At 44.6% G+C, this 16298-nt stretch overlaps 1 protein-coding gene across 1 annotated transcript in view; it reads right to left on the reverse strand.

Moving 5' to 3' along the window:
* The window catches only part of LOC142197756 (uncharacterized), a 234218-nt gene that overhangs the window by 25587 nt on the left and 192333 nt on the right, over nt 1–16298 (reverse strand). Inside the window, exons 89-95 of the mRNA XM_075268284.1 lie at nt 15401–15546; nt 12358–12543; nt 11490–11601; nt 11239–11406; nt 8254–8370; nt 7056–7180; nt 244–454 (exon numbers count right to left, since the gene is read on the reverse strand). Coding sequence (XP_075124385.1) covers nt 244–454; nt 7056–7180; nt 8254–8370; nt 11239–11406; nt 11490–11601; nt 12358–12543; nt 15401–15546 — 1065 coding nt within the window. The remainder of the gene's footprint in view (nt 1–243; nt 455–7055; nt 7181–8253; nt 8371–11238; nt 11407–11489; nt 11602–12357; nt 12544–15400; nt 15547–16298) is intronic.

Raw genomic sequence — 16298 nt, forward strand, 5'->3', positions numbered from 1 at the left:
AGTAAGTTATTCAGCAACATTACCCTAGATATGGACTTATTTCCAAATGCGAAGGGACAGAGAAATGTAAGGAGTGCTTTTTTAAATATATTGCCATACATGCATTTAAGTCAAATACCATATGTATGAAGACCCTGCACCACTTTTTTCAATACAAATATGGTCTGTCTAACCATACACCATAATATACTGATAAGAAAAAGATGACTTCTAAGATGACTTACATAAATGATTAATACATACCTCAGACATTGCTTGAATCAAGACATCCTTTGTTTTATCTTCAGGGACACTAATGGGAAAAACAGTAATTCTTTTGTTCTTTGTTTCTGCAAAGTCCTCGAGTAGGATCCGTGGCAGCTTGCAATCTGCTCCATAAATTAGTAACCCTGGCTTACATGGTGACATCCATGACAGAGTTGCCTGAAGATCAGTAAATACATCTAATGCATACCTGTAAGTATTTCAGATTAGTTAAGAACACTTTGCATACAGATGTAGCAAAATTTTAAATTACACTTATTCTGGCGATTCCCATCCACACATTGCAGAAAGAAAGATTATGAATGATAATCTGTTTTCCCTTAGCCCAAACAGCAGCACAACTGGGGTATTCCTGCCCCTAATGAGCTGTTAGGACAGGTGGAATTTTTAATTACCTAACAGCTTTTGACCCCTATAAGAGGCCGGAAGACCTGCTCCTCCCTTGTGTTGGTAACAAGTATGATATACAGAGAGCAATTTATGCCAAGAGCTACACACACATACACAAAATCTGTACAACAGTACCTCCTAGGGAGGGAGCCTTGTGCTGCTGTTTTGGCTAAGGGAAAACAGATTATCATTCATAATCTTTCTTTCCCCCTACGACCAACAGCAGCACAACTGGGGATTTAGCAAGTATTGTTTCCCCTAGGGCGGGTCCTCCTGGCAGGCTGATGCCAAGACAGAGTGCCCAAATGCTGTAGCATCGGCCGTATGCCAGTCCAATCTGTAGTGTTTGGCAAAAGTCAGCTGTGAGCTCCACGAGGCTGCAGCATATATCTGGTCTAGAGAGAGGAACCGTGTCTCTGCCCATGATGTCGCCACTGCTCGGGTGGCATGGGCTCGTAAGAAATCTGGAACAGGAAGATTCTGGGCCCGAAGGGAACAGCTGATAGCTTCTCTGATCCATCTCGACAGGGTTACCTTTGATGCTTTAGCGCCTCTATTGTGGCCAAACACATTAACCAGAAGATTCTCTGATCTTCGGAATGGTGCTGTACGGTCTAGGTAAATACGTAGTGCTCTTACCAGATCCAGTGTGTGTAGCTTCTCCTCCTGCTCCGTAGCAGGAGAGGGAAAGAAGCCCGGTAGGGTGATCACTTGGTTGGTGTTCTGAAGTGTTGGTACCTTTGGCAAAAATCCCGGAACGAACCTTAGCTGTACCCTGTCAGGGAAGAAGGTTATGAAAGGTTCGGAGGCCGCTAGGGCCTGCAATTCGCCAACCCTCTTGGCGGAGGTTATTGCCAGCAGGAAAGTCACCTTAAATGACAGGTACTTCCAGTCCACTTCAGATAATGGTTCGAAGGGGGGCGCACATAGCCCTTGTAGAACCGCGGCCAGGTCCCACCTGGGGACAGGGGGCCGTACCTGGGGGCGGAGCCTGGCAGCCCCCCTAAGGAACTGTTTGACAAGAGGATCTTGTGATAACCGTGTCTCCAGGAGAGCAGATAGAGCTAACACTTGAACCTTGAGGGTAGCAGGTGCTAGTCCTCTCTCCAGGCCGTTCTGTAAGAACTCTAGGACTGCATCTCTGTCTGGATCGCAGTGGCTGCCTGTACACCAATCTTGGAAGATCCGGGCGATCCTTTGGTAGCTCTGATTGGTTGCCTCCGCTCTTGAATGGGCTAAGGTACTTAGCACTGCCTGGGACAATCCTCTGTCTGCGCGTATGGCGCGGTTAACCTCCAGGCAGTGAGGTTGAATTTGTCTAGGCCCAGTCACGGCCGACTGTTCAGTGACACCAGGTTCCTGACTGGTGGAAGCCTCCAGTAGTTCCCCTGACTCATAAGGATAAGGTCGGTGAACCATGCCCTTTTTGGCCAGAACGGCATGATCACTATTGCCGAAGTCTGGTCCTGCCTGAGTTTCGCCAATACCTTTGGGATCATCGGGATGGGAGGGAACACGTATGCCAGTTCGAACCTCCATGGTATTGACAGGGCATCCACAGCCAAAGGGTTGTCTTCTCGGTACAGGGAGCAAAACCTTTCTACTTTGGCTTTGTGTTGGGTGGCCATCAGATCCACCTCGGGGAGACCCCACCTCCTGGTCAGGTAGTGGAAGATGTCCTGATTCAAGGAACATTCGCCTGTGGTCAGGCCGCCTCTGCTGAGTTGATCCGCTAGGATGTTCAGGCGGCCCTGGATATGTACCACGGCCAGCTGGGAGAGGTTCTGTTCTGCCCAGGAGAAGATCAGGTTGGTGACTTGCAGGAGTGAGGGGGACCTGGTTCCTCCCTGCTTGTTGATATAGTGGACTGTCGTCAGATTGTCTGATCTTACTTTGACCGCTTTCCCTCGTAGAAGTGGTGCAAATGACAGAAGGGCTCGATGAACTGGATGAGTAAGTCCTCTCCCGCTGATTCCATGTACCTTGAACCGGGGTCTCCCCCAGATGAGCTCCCCAGCCTGTGAGGGAGGCATCTGTAGTCAACAGGGTCCAGGCGGGCTGGACCGAGGACTTCCCATCTCGCAGATGGGTCCACCAGGGCAAGGTTTGCCGGGTGCTGATGGTTAACTGGATTGGCTTCTGTAAACCTGAAGGACTGTGATTCCAGACTCTCAAGATCTCGTTCTGTAGAGGGCGCATATGCCATAGGGCCCAAGGAACTGCATCTAGGGTAGCGGACATCAATCCAAGGACCTTCATAGCCGTCCTGATGGTGACCTTCCGTGTAGAAGACAAATGATGTGCTGCCCGAGCAATTTTCCTTTTGTGAGGAGAGGGTAGAGAGACCGTCATGTTGAGAGAGTCTAGAATAAGTCCCAGGAACTGAACTCGTGTTGATGGCACCATTACTGACTTCTGCCAGTTTACCAGCCACCCCAGCTTGTCTAGTAGAGCTACGACGGTCTGCACCTGCGTGGTAAGAACCTCCTTTGAATGAGCCTTCAGAAGCCAGTCGTCCAGGTACGGGACTATGAATATGCCTTGAAGGCGCAGGGTGGCAGCGACCGGAGCTATGACCTTTGTGAAGGTGTGGGGGGCGGAGGATATGCCGAACGGGAGGGCTGCGAACTGGAAGTGCGCCTCTTTCCCTTCTATATATACGGCAATCCTTAGGAACTTTCGGTGTGCTGGAAAGATGGGTACGTGGAGGTAGGCACCCTTCAGGTCCAGAGTGACAAAGTGATCTCCAGGGCGCATGAAAGGTATCACTGACCTGATGGTCTCCATGCGAAACCGCAGCCTGCGGATAAAGCGATTCAGATACCTGAGATCGATGATCATACGCCACTCGCCTGATGACTTGGGGACCAAGAAGACTGGAGAATAGATGCCTGTGCCTTGATCTGCGCGAGGAACCACCTCCAGCACAGCTTTGTCCACGTACTCCTGAATCAATTTCTCCAGATGAAGTTGTCTGGGGCCCTGAAGAGGGCGGGTTCTTACCATCTTCTCTGGCGGCTGGGCAACAAAATTAATTTTATAGCCTTCCTGGATCGTCTGGATGACCCAGGGGTCCCGAATATTCTGGCGCCAGGCATCCACATAGTGGGAAAGACGGCCGCCCACCCCGGGGGTGAGGAGAGGGGAGGTAGGGTGGAAGGATTAGAAGGAGGTGCCCTTACGTTTACAAGAGGAGCCCCGACCTCTACCTCTGCCGGATCGTCGCTGGCCTCTAGTTCCTCTTCTGGAGATGCCTCTTCCTCGAAAGGAGGGACTCCGACCTTCAAGGGGCTGTGGCAAATTCTTGCCTTTGGAGTCGGCCAGAGATTCCATAATCCGGTCGAGCTCCCTCCCGAACAGCCGTCCTGGCTCAGAGGGTAGACCACACAGGCTATTCTTGGAGGTGAGGTCAGCCTTCCAGGGCTTCAGCCACAAGGGCTGGCGAGCAGCAGTAGCCAGTGCCATAGATCTGGCGGCCAGACGGGTCTGAAAATGGGTCGCCTCCGTCAGATGATCCACCAGCAGAGAAATGTCCGACATTGTTGCCAGGAGGTCATCTCGATCCACTCCGGAATCTATGTCCTTGGCAAGTGACGAGAGCTCTGCCCGCAGACCAGTGGCCACCTCGTTCGCAACCATGCCCAGGGAGGCCTGGGCCGAGGAGGCCGAATAGACTCGTCTCAGTGATCCTTCCACCCGATGATCCATCGGATCCTTGAGACTCGACCCGTCCTCTGTCGGGAGGACAGTGCGCCTTGACAGCTTCGCCACAGCGACGTCAACCTTCGGCGGAGGACCCCACGCCTTTAGCTGACCCTCAGGGACCGGGAATAAGGTCTTAAATCGCTTGGATGGCGCAAAGGGTTTTTCCAGGTGCCTCCATTCGCTCTCCATCAGGCGAAGCATTTCTGAGGACGGTCTGAAGGTACGAGACCTTCGACTTGGGCCTTCACCACCTTCCCGGTCTCTGATCCTAAGTGTCTTGAACACCCTGGACATCTTCTCTAAGGGGAATATCTCCTTTTCCTCCTCAGAATTGGATGATGACTCCACGTCCCTAAGGCGCAGGTTCTCCAGGGGCGGAAGGGACAACTCGCAGTCCAGCCGTGGTCTTTTGGCTGAGGACTCCATCCTTTTCATGGAGTCCTGGACGAAGCCCTTCACCCAGGATACCATCTCCCGCATGGGGGTTGCCTCAGAAGGGGGGGCTCTACATCCTGGACAAAAACGAAACTGGGAGTCGTCAGGCAGTGGGACTCTGCAGGTAGCGCATGAAAGATGATTCCTCTTTGCCACGGCCTTCCTCCGAGGAGGAACAGTAGAGGAGGAAGAAGAAGACATTCTGAGAAGGAACAAAGAAAAAGAATACTAACAACCTTTGCCCTCCCATAGTGGGAACCGCTACCACCCTTTCCCCCTGGCCGCATCCCCCAAACCTGAATCAACGGAGCTGCTTTCTAGGACAAATTGACCAAGGAGCTTCTCTAGTTGAGGTGCCAGTAACCGGAGCAACAGGCACTGAAAGATGGTTTTGGAGGGGATATATAGGCCAGGGGGCAGGACTAAAAAAGGGCACGCCCCTTCCTTCTTTGGGGCAATCTTTTTTGGGGGCAAAGGCAAAAACTCACAGGGGGGGGGGCCCTCAATACTGACAGGATCCCCAGAAACTGGAGGGGGCCCCCCCCTCAGGAACTCTGGCATCCGCTCGTCTCCAGGGGGTTTCGTTCGCCCGCCGCACGAACCGCTTACCGCACATGCGCAGCGGACGAGTAGGGCGGCGGACCCGGGGAACCAAAAAAATGGTTCCCAGGAGAAAGGGTCCTAGCCGCGCAGCACTCCAGGCGCACGCATGAGCCGGCGGGCTCCCCCGGCGGGGGAGGAAGCAGCAGAGGCTCAGAAGGGCAAAAAGAAAGGAAAAATATAGCAAAGTCTTCCGCTTGTCAGGTAAGAAGGAGGGGGGAGAGAGAGTAGCAGACCCCTATGAGAGGTCAGAACCCCTGCTCCCCCTACCACCTGTCCTGTCCCACAGGACAGAAAAAACACAAGGGAAGAGCATGTCTTCCGGCCTCTTATAGGGGTCAAAAGCTGTTAGGTAATTAAAAATTCCACCTGTCCTAACAGCTCATTAGGGGCAGGAATACCCCAGTTGTGCTGCTGTTGGGTGTAGGGGGAAAAGTATGCGCAGTGGAAATGCTTTGATTTCCAAAACCATTACGTTTCTGGAAAATGTAGCATGTCATGTATACCTATGGAAATGCTGGCGGTATCTGTATATAAACTGAAGCAGAAATTCTGAAGAGGAAAGCTATATGGAATTTCTGTGAAAAGCACCATGGGAAAACTCACAATGCATTTCAACTGCGGTTTTTCCCCCAGTGTTTTTTTTCACTGCAGTCAGCTACATGGGGCCTTAGCCAAAAGGAGTTTTCAGGAAATTTCATTTGATGACCTATCCTATCTGTTTCACAGGTCATGCAACCTCAATTTAATTGATCATATGGCCTTATCGCAGCTCAATTCCACACAAATGTACGGCGTTGTGCTTGGTTAGTACTTAAGAAGCTGCATCGCCGACGCAAACGCTGCAGCCTCTTCATACAGCTGATTGGACAGGAGTCTGTGTCTCAAGACGCATAACAATCTTTAACTAATGACCTCTCCTAAAGATAGGTCATCAATTAATAAGACCTGAAAAACTCCACTTTGCAAAAATTATGTGTTTCTGCCAAACTTTCTCTGAAAAGCATGGAATAAATGCATTGCGTTTCCACAGCAGTCTTTTCTACAGTGCTTTTTTTTTTGCTGCGGCTCGCTCCTTAGGCTAAGGCCCCACGTAGCAAAGCACAGAAAAAAATGCTGCGGAAAAAAATGTGGTGGAAATTCATTGTGTGTGTGTTTTTTTTATTGCAATTTTGCAGAGTTTTCTTTTGAAGACTTTCTACCCCTATTATACTTATACGGAAAACGCCAGCTTTTCCACAGGTATATTTCACATGCTGCAATTTTCAAAAACACAAGCATTTTTGATAAAGCAGATTTTCCACTGTGTATTTTTTCTTCAATGTGTGGATGGGATTAGTCATTATCCCATTAATTTGCAGGTACTGTAAAGTGCAGTGTTTTTGGCCTTGGGATTTTTTAACATCAAAACACTATGTTTTCAAAACGTGGGGCCCCAGCCTTATCCTGAGGACACAGTTTGCAGAAATGCAGCTTTTTTTGTTGCAGATTTTACTGTGGTTTTTTTGAGCCAAAGCCAAGAGTAGATTGAGCAGAAGGGAGAAGCATAAGTACTTTTCCAATCCTTTTGTCGACATTTTTTACTTTGACTATTGAAAATATATCATTTGATTTCTACATTACATGTCAGATACTCCCTCCGGATCTCACAGATTACATACTTTTTCCCCAGTGCAGCACTGATATAGTTAGAGGCTGATGGTAGTATTCGGTCTATCCTCACTGCTCGCAAAACCATGAATTTTTTAAGTGAACTTAGTGCTTCAATTCCTTCAGGCCATTTAACCTACAATAGCATATAAAACATTAGTGACTTCAAAATGAAAGCGTTAAAAAGGAGTAGAACTTAAATATATGATTACAATTATCTAATGTAAACTAAAACCTTAAAGGGGCTCTATCACTGGGAAAAGTCATTTTGAACTAATCACATCCTTGCATAGGCTTTAGAAAGTCTATTCCACTCCTACCTTTTGTATGTAAATTGCCTCAGTGGTTTCTGAATAAGTCCGTTTTTATTCATATGCTAATGAGCTTCCAGCCAGCACAGGAAGTGTATGTGTGCAAACAGGAAGCTGAGTCATCAGCAGCAGCCTGTGCTGTATACACTCATAGGAAACAATAGGAGAGGAGTGCATGATGTATCGTGCACCAGTCTAATTAGCATATGAATAAAAACGGACATATTCAGAAACCACTGATGCAATCTACATACTAAAGGTAGGTGTGGAATAGCCTTTCCAAAGGGTATGCAATGATATGATTAGGTAAAAATGACTTTTCCCAATGATACAGCCCCTCTAAAGTGTTGCTCCCTTTTTTTTCCACTATTGTCTCGGTAACGGGGGAAGTGTTTGGTGACATTTTTGTAATGTACTTTTGTTAATCTATCTAACTTCCTTTTTATTATAAAACAGTATGTAACATTCTTCCTGCCTGGTTTCCACCAGAAAATGGTGAAAAATGTGGAGAGAAAAGTGGAAAATCCCCAGGCGGAGAGTGGGCGCAGGTGTGAACCCAGCCTTATAGAGGCACAACCTTTATTAAACATTATGAATTTGAAACATTGTGCACAAACACAGCACTGCAAACTCTAGCAAATTTGTTTCTAAAAATCTCCCTCATGATAAATCTCTTTCCGTTTTTGTCCTCTTTCTTTGGACCACCTTTGGCAGATACTAACCACTATTTTTCATCTCATTAATCATAGTGAAATATAATTAAAAAACACATTATCCATACAGCAAATCATTTTATCAAAATACCTGACTCACTGCTAACACTCTGCTATGAGAGTTTAAACCAATACGTTTTCTTTAGGAACAGCTTAAACTTGTAACATTGTGACAAAAGATTTACCTTTGAAGGATTTTCTGGTTTTTCACTTTCACAAAACACTTTCCACGTTACGTCTTTACTGTCTTTGTACATTCGATCAAAGAGGTCTCCAAACCAGTCAAAGTATATGGCAAGGATCTTTAATAAGAAGAAAATTACTTTCAATAATAGTTGTATCAAACATTATAGCATTATAACACATATGGTATTACCAACTTGATTCCAAGTTTTTTTGTTTTTTTTTAATTATAGGGTGTTTCTACCAAATAAAGTCTATAAAGTTAACTTCTATAAAGGATTGGTGTTTCATTGCTGGGGATTTGACTCTTTGTTGTCCATTTGCATGTGGCACTCGGAGACACTTGGGGCCACTCTACTCGTAATGGCTGTTTGCTCCAGCTTAACTCTGCATATGTGGTTAACTGCAGCACCACCTCCAACAAGACAGCACTATCCCCTCCACTATCTATACTTTCTTGGAAATCCTTAAAAAATAGGCGTTTATATTCCAGTGTCTATAATCAAATCTGTAGACATACTGTACAGTTGAAGCAAAGTTAACCTGAACTTCTCCAACTGGTTAAACTGCTGGAGTGTGATATCTTATCACAGAAGACAACAAAAATGAAAAGTCATTGGAAAAACATTACACTAATGTGCATGATAAGCTAGTAGCTAAGAAATAATTTGTGAGCTGATAAGTTTTCTGAAAGCTTTTAGTAAATCCCTTGAAGCTTAAATAATACAAATAGCTTGTTATTATATAAACTATAATAAGAAAATTACTATATTTATCAGTTCCTTAGGAAATAATAAATAAACCCAAAATGTATTATGTATAATATATACACTCCTTATCAAGCATATATAACATTATAATTAATGCTTAAGACTCAGTAGTCAATACTCAGTACTTAGTAATATAGTAAGTACAAGTTTTATGAAGAAACAGAATATTTGTGAATATACAGGTTTCCATATGGTGTCCTTACATGGAAAAGAAATGCTAGGGAAAGGGAGATGAAGTAACAAGTTGGTGGATGTAGATCCTATTCATAATGTGGCAGAATTATTTAAAGAGGACGTTTTATGTCCTCGGACACATGCAGTTTTAAATACCACTAAAAGGAGACAGTGCACTGAATTCAGCGCACTGTTGGCCTTCCCGTTATGTGCCCTGGGGCAAGAGATATCGGTGCAGTTACCAATATCTCTTCACTGTCACAAGGGTGTTCCTGACAGTCTAGCTGGGCTGTGAGGAACGCCCCTCCTGACAGTAGTGTCCATAGCCCTATACTGTCAGAAGGGGTATTCCTTACTGTCCAGAAATGACACTAACCTATGAGAAATGCCCCATCCTGACAGTACTCATCCATAGACTTGAACTAGAGGGGCATTCTTTACAGCTTAGCGTCATTGCAGTCTTCTGACAGTGAAGAGATATTTGGTAACTGCACCAATATCTCTTGCCCCAGGGCACATAATGGGAAGGCTGACAGTACGCTGAATTCAGCACACGGTTGGCTTGCTAGTGGTATATAAAACCGCATGTGCTCAAGGACATGAAAGTGTCAGGACCTGAGTTGCTTTATTAAATTGTTGTGTATTTTCTGGTGGTGTTTGTCTGGGGATTTGAGCCAGTGTCCTGTGGCTCTCTGGTCATTCTCTTTGCCACTGAGTTGTTGAGTTGGTGGTCTGTTATCTGCCTCAGTGTATACTTGAGCTGGCTGGGTGTCTCAGTAGATGCAAGCTTCAGGTTTTTGACATTGTCATCAACCTATCAAGTCTTTCCAGGATCTGTAAAATGCTCACTGCTGGCTTCAGTCCATGCCGGTTTTCATTGTTATGAACTAGGATTCTTGGCCCAGTTTAGTAGGAGTGTTTTGTGGAGTTGCACGGTCTCAGGAGCTGATTTGGAAGTGGTGTGAGTTTTGTTCTGTGTGAGAGTCTGTTTTACCCTCAACATTTCTACTCATCCCCTGTCCTGCATTTCTGGTTGCCTGACACTGTTTTGGTATCAGTGAGTTTTTGTGTAAGGCTTCAGGTTTATTTTTGCCCCTGTCCTGTGATACCCTTTCCTCACTACTCCACTCTTCCTCTCCTCAAACTCCTGCTGTGTGTTTATGGTTGTTTATTGGTCTGTTAGTTCTCCAGCACTTCCCATCCTAGTTGTTACTGATTGCAGCTGCATCTATTCTTTCCTTAGGGGTGACTGCATCTGGTATCCCAGTCCCTAGCCTCTTTCAGCTCTCACCCCACCTATTTGTTAGGTCTTTGTGTTTAGAGAACCAGAAGTTGTCGGGGTCAAGCTTAGCTTGGGTACAGCTGACCAACACCCTCAGGCAGGGCCTAGTCGGCCATCGTAGCACCAGGGACAAGGTGCAAGCAGCACTCAGTATACGGTTGCTCGGGTGTTGACACAACCGTGACAGAAAGGTCCTCTTTAAAATGAACAATTCTTTTAATACACTCATAATATTTTTTCCACTTTTAGGCTAAAGTCCTATGTAGTGAGTGACAGCTAAAAAGTGCTGTGGGAAAAACCGCCACAGAAACACCTTGCATGTTTTTCCACAGAAAGCTCAAGGAGTTTTCCTCTGCAGACTTTCTGCCCCTATTATATCTATACTGCAAATGCCAGCATTTCTGTAGGTATAATTGACATGCTGCAATTTCCAAAAACACAACAGTTTTTGAAATCGCAGCATGTCCGCTGTGTATATTTTTCTAAAATGTGTCGATGGGTTTACCCAGAATCCTATCCACTTTGCCACAGCATTTCAGTCACACCAAAATCGTGGTGTTCACCTTACACTGGGCCCCAGCCTTAGGCCGAGGCTCCACATTGCAGAAAGCACAGGCTGGAGTGGCTTGAGCAGAAGGAGTTTAAGAGCTTCCTATATATTACCCATTACTTTTGCAGCCATTCTTGGCTTTGGCTCAAACAAACACAGCAATAACAAAAAAAAACTGGGGCCTCAGCCTTGTACAAAAAACATTATTTACCTGCACATTTTTAAACTGCTCTTCACTCATCCAGTCGAATGGATTTTTTAACTGCTGGCGTGCCTCAGACATCTTACTATTCGTCCTCTGTAGCACTGTGAGACAAAGCTCTGGTGAAATGATGAATTCTCTCTCGCCTGGTCTGATTCGTTGTAGTGATTCTTCCACCTAGTGTTATCATATACAATATGTTACCATTTACTAGTTATCATTTACATAAAATATGTATGTATTGTTTTCTTCACATTTACCTCAAATGCTACAAATAAAGCATAAACCATTCTATCCTTCTCCAGCAAGGATCTTGATATATAGAAGAATATGTTACTTGTCACACAGGACACTATTCCTTTAAGCGAATACCTAAAATAGCAAGACAGAACAAAATTAGTATTTCACAACAGTAACATATTAGCTTTGCAGTGATATATTTTGGTGGCTTTTTAAGAAATCATTTGTATAGCAAAATGATACTTTATATATGTGTTTTTCTTATATATAGGTGTTTTATATTGTTTTTTGGAAGCTCTATAACACTTTTAAGCATTTGCCTATCCCACAGCTTAGGACAAGGTCAGCAACCTGTAAAAAATATAAAAAAGTTACCGGTATCAGAATATGGCGATTTTCAGAATTTTTCCCCCCAAAATGTAAGGTTTTTTTTAGGGGTTAAAATGTAAAGAAAACTATATATAATACTTATAATACAAGTGATATGTCATTTTGGCTTCAGAATGAACACCGTAAAACTGAAGCCCGTAAGAAAGTCACATAAATGCAGTTTTTCTCCAATTCCACCCCATTCAGTTTTTTTTTCTAGCTTCCCAGTACATTGTACATAATAATAAATGACACCATTATGAAGAACAATTTGTCCTGCAAACATTAAGCCCTCATATGGCACTATGAACATAAAAATAATAAAATTGTGGGGTTTAGAAGGCAGGTGGTCAAAAAAACAAAAATCCAAAATCCAAAAATTCCTTCAGCAGGAAGGGGTTAAAATGGCCATTTAGCATTGTGACTGATATATTCTCAATATTCAGTGAACCCGTGTTTGTTTTACGTTTGCTTGTCATATTCTGCGCATATCTACGTTTTTCAAAATCTGGTACTCACCTTTCTGAATGTGCCACAGAAACATCATACAGGTGCATGAGATTTTTATAGCTAGTGTCATACATTCTGTTTAGTTTCTGTAGCATTCGAGCAGTGTCAAACATCACAGCACCGCGCATGGCAATTTCACGGAAAGCTCCCCTGGCAAGTAACAAGCTGTCCTCTGAGGCAACAGTCTTCAAGTACCTTTAAAAGCAATGGTTACTGTGAATTTTGTGACCATGTAAAAAAGGAGTTAGGATTAGGAATAGGACAAAAAATAAAAACTGAAAAAAAATGTCGGGAAACCTGCCGTTTCCTATCTGATCCTTGTGGAAAGATGCAGCACCATGTTTTGCCTCTAGGAGTAATATTGTGAAAAAAAATGGCTTCCAGTGCTCTTCTTTATGTAAAACCTATCCTGGTTTCCTACTGCTGGAGGTGAGGGAATGGCGAGAGTCTAGGTGGGGATTTTAATCCTGTGCTTTCTGTTCTGGCCATGTAGCAGCCTGACAGGATTTCTGAGGCAGTGACCATGGCTGCATTAATACCAGAAAGTAGTGTCAGTACTGCACAACCTCTCTTCTCAGCGACTTCATCATGTTCTGGCATTAGTGCAGCAATGGTGCACAGCCTGAACAGAAACTACTATGTTGAGCTCCATCCCCGACTCTGCCGGTCCCCGCCACCCCTAGACCAGCAGCAGGAAACCTGTCCAGGATGGGTATTATATAGAGAAAAACAGCGGTGGCCACTTGTTTTTGTCCAAAATCATACACCTAGAGGCAAAACAAGCTCTTACATCTAAGAAGATGGATGGAGGTATCAGGGAGGACACCCTGACATTCATTTCTATTTTTATTTTTAGTGTTATTCGCAAAAAACCTTTAAGTAAGTAAGTTAACATTGTGATTTCCTCCTGCAGCAAAGCTTTCAGGCATTACAGAATTGTCTCAAGTTTTTTATATAAAGAATAACTTAGAATCTGGAAAAAGGGAGTATTTTTGAAAACGACCATTCACAACCTCCAACAGGTCCAGCTCTTTGCATGATTTTATAGGTGCTGCTCAGCGCCGCACCTCCCATGAGGCGACCTGAAGCGAGCGCTTCAGGCGGCGCTATGTCAGGACCCCAGGGAGGGCGGCATTTTTGATTATCTAAGCCAGTCCAGGACAAGCTGTCCTGGACTGGCTTAGCACCGAGCGGTGGTTTGGGGAGGCCACTGAAGCAGTGCTGCTCCAGCAGCCTCCCCTCACGCTCAGGCAGAGAGCAGGTCTTCTCCGTGCCTGCTTTCTGCCTGCGAATGGCACTAAGCCCCGCCCCCTTCGCACCGCCACACCCCTACGCTCCGCCCCCTCCTCCGGGGGTTTATAATACCAATATGCAATGTGAGCAAGTCAGTCCATACACTGAGCAGAAAGAAATAGCCCCTGTGATCTCAACATAAGACCCCACGTAAATACCATTTTTTAAGAGGGTAAAATAATACGTTTTTTTTTTTAAAGTTTTTACCTATAGATACAATGTTTACATGACTGAAATACAACATTTTTTTTATATATATCTCTTTAAAAAATGCAATTAAAACAGTTATACTGTTTAAGAATTGGAGGCAAAAAGGCTCCTTTGACTTCTTTACACTGAATGACCAGTAAATATATATATATATATATATATATATATATATATATATATACACTCACCGGCCACTTTATTAGGTACACCTGTCCAACTGCTCGTTAACACTTAATTTCTAATCAGCCAATCACATGGCGGCAACTCAGTGCATTTAGGCATGTAGACATGGTCAAGACAATCTCCTGCAGTTCAAACCGAGCATCAGTATGGGGAAGAAAGGTGATTTGAGTGCCTTTGAACGTGGCATGGTTGTTGGTGCCAGAAGGGCTGGTCTGAGTATTTCAGAAACTGCTGATCTACTGGGATTTTCACGCACAACCATCTCTAGGGTTTACAGAGAATGGTCCGAAAAAGAAAAAACATCCAGTGAGCGGCAGTTCTGTGGGCGGAAATGCGTTGTTGATGCCAGAGGTCAGAGGAGAATGGCCAGACTGGTTCGAGCTGATAGAAAGGCAACAGTGACTCAAATAGCCACCCGTTACAACCAAGGTAGCCAGAAGAGCATCTCTGAACGCACAGTACGTCGAACTTTGAGGCAGATGGGCTACAGCAGCAGAAGACCACACCGGGTGCCACTCCTTTCAGCTAAGAACAGGAAACTGGGGCTACAATTTGCACAAGCTCATCGAAATTGGACAATTGAAGATTGGAAAAACGTTGCCTGGTCTGATGAGTCTCGATTTCTGCTGCGACATTCGGATGGTAGGGTCAGAATTTGGCGTCAACAACATGAAAGCATGGATCCATCCTGCCTTGTATCAACGGTTCAGGCTGGTGGTGGTGGTGTCATGGTGTGGGGAATATTTTCTTGGCACTCTTTGGGCCCCTTGGTACCAATTGAGCATCGTTGCAACGCCAAAGCCTACCTGAGTATTGTTGCTGACCATGTCCATCCCTTTATGACCACAATGTACCCAACATCTGATGGCTACTTTCAGCAGGATAATGCGCCATGTCATAAAGCTGGAATCATCTCAGACTGGTTTCTTGAACATGACAATGAGTTCACTGTACTCCAATGGCCTCCACAGTCACCAGATCTCAATCCAATAGAGCATCTTTGGGATGTGGTGGAACGGGAGATTCGCATCATGGATGTCCAGCCGACAAATCTGCGGCAACTGTGTGATGCCATCATGTCAATATGGACCAAAATCTCTGAGGAACGCTTCCAGCACCTTGTTGAATCTATGCCACGAAGAATTGAGGCAGTTCTGAAGGCAAAAGGGGGTCCAACCCGTTACTAGCATGGTGTACCTAATAAAGTGGCCGGTGAGTGTATATATATATATATATATATATATATATATATATATACACATACATATACTGTATATATAGCTATATATATTCATTTAAAAAAAGAGATGATAGCAAATTTATGAGATGTATATTATGAACCAATATCAAACTTCACTGAACGTACATTTCTGTGGCTTCTTCATGCTTCAGGGTCAAGTCTCCCAACTTCTTGGTGACAGATAAACTATGCAAAAGTGAGTCATGACTTTGCAAAGTTGCTATTATCTCTCCTTCCAAAGATGATAGTGTTACCATATTGTTTAAGCACTCCTGAAAATAGGGAGAATGTTAAGTTTGTTTTCTTTACAACTTACTTCAGACTTAAGCTCCATGTAGTGGGCTGCAGCAAAAAGAAAACTGCGGGAAAAACGTGGGGCAACACATCGTGGTTTTTCTCGCACCGCTTTTCACAGAAATTCCACACAAGTTTCCTCTGCGGGCTTTCTACCTCCAATATACTGCCAGTGTTTCTGTAGGTATAGTTGACATGCTGCGATTTACAAATCCACAATGGTTTTGGAAATCGTAGCATTTACACTGTGCATATTTTTCTGCAATGTGTGGATGGGATTCACTAGAATCCCATCCACTTTGCAGTGACTGTAAAATGCCATAGTTTTTGTTGCAGCTTTTTCACAGCGGCCAAACCGCGGCAGTTTTACACCATTGGAGGCCATGGCCTTAATAACAAACTATAAGAAATAATTATTAGAGGGGTTTTCATGTGAATATAGCCATATTTCAATTTGTAGAAAATTAATAGTTAAACATTTTTGCAAATATAAATATTTAAACATTTTGAAGTGTTTTGAAGACTTCCTCTTCCATCTTAGTGGTGACAGTCTGGGATGCATGTCAATCCACTTGTGGTTGGGTTTTCAAGTAGGAATTTACCTTACTGGTACAACTAAGGCAGGGGTGCTCACACTTTCTCAGCATGTGAGCTACTTCTTTAAATGGCCAAGCCCTAAGATCGACTACCCACTTCTTGTGGGTGGGGCCGGGGCGGGCCTGTGGGCAGG

This window comes from Leptodactylus fuscus, chromosome 3 (assembly GCF_031893055.1).
Source record: "Leptodactylus fuscus isolate aLepFus1 chromosome 3, aLepFus1.hap2, whole genome shotgun sequence".
Lineage (NCBI taxonomy): Eukaryota > Metazoa > Chordata > Amphibia > Anura > Leptodactylidae > Leptodactylus > Leptodactylus fuscus.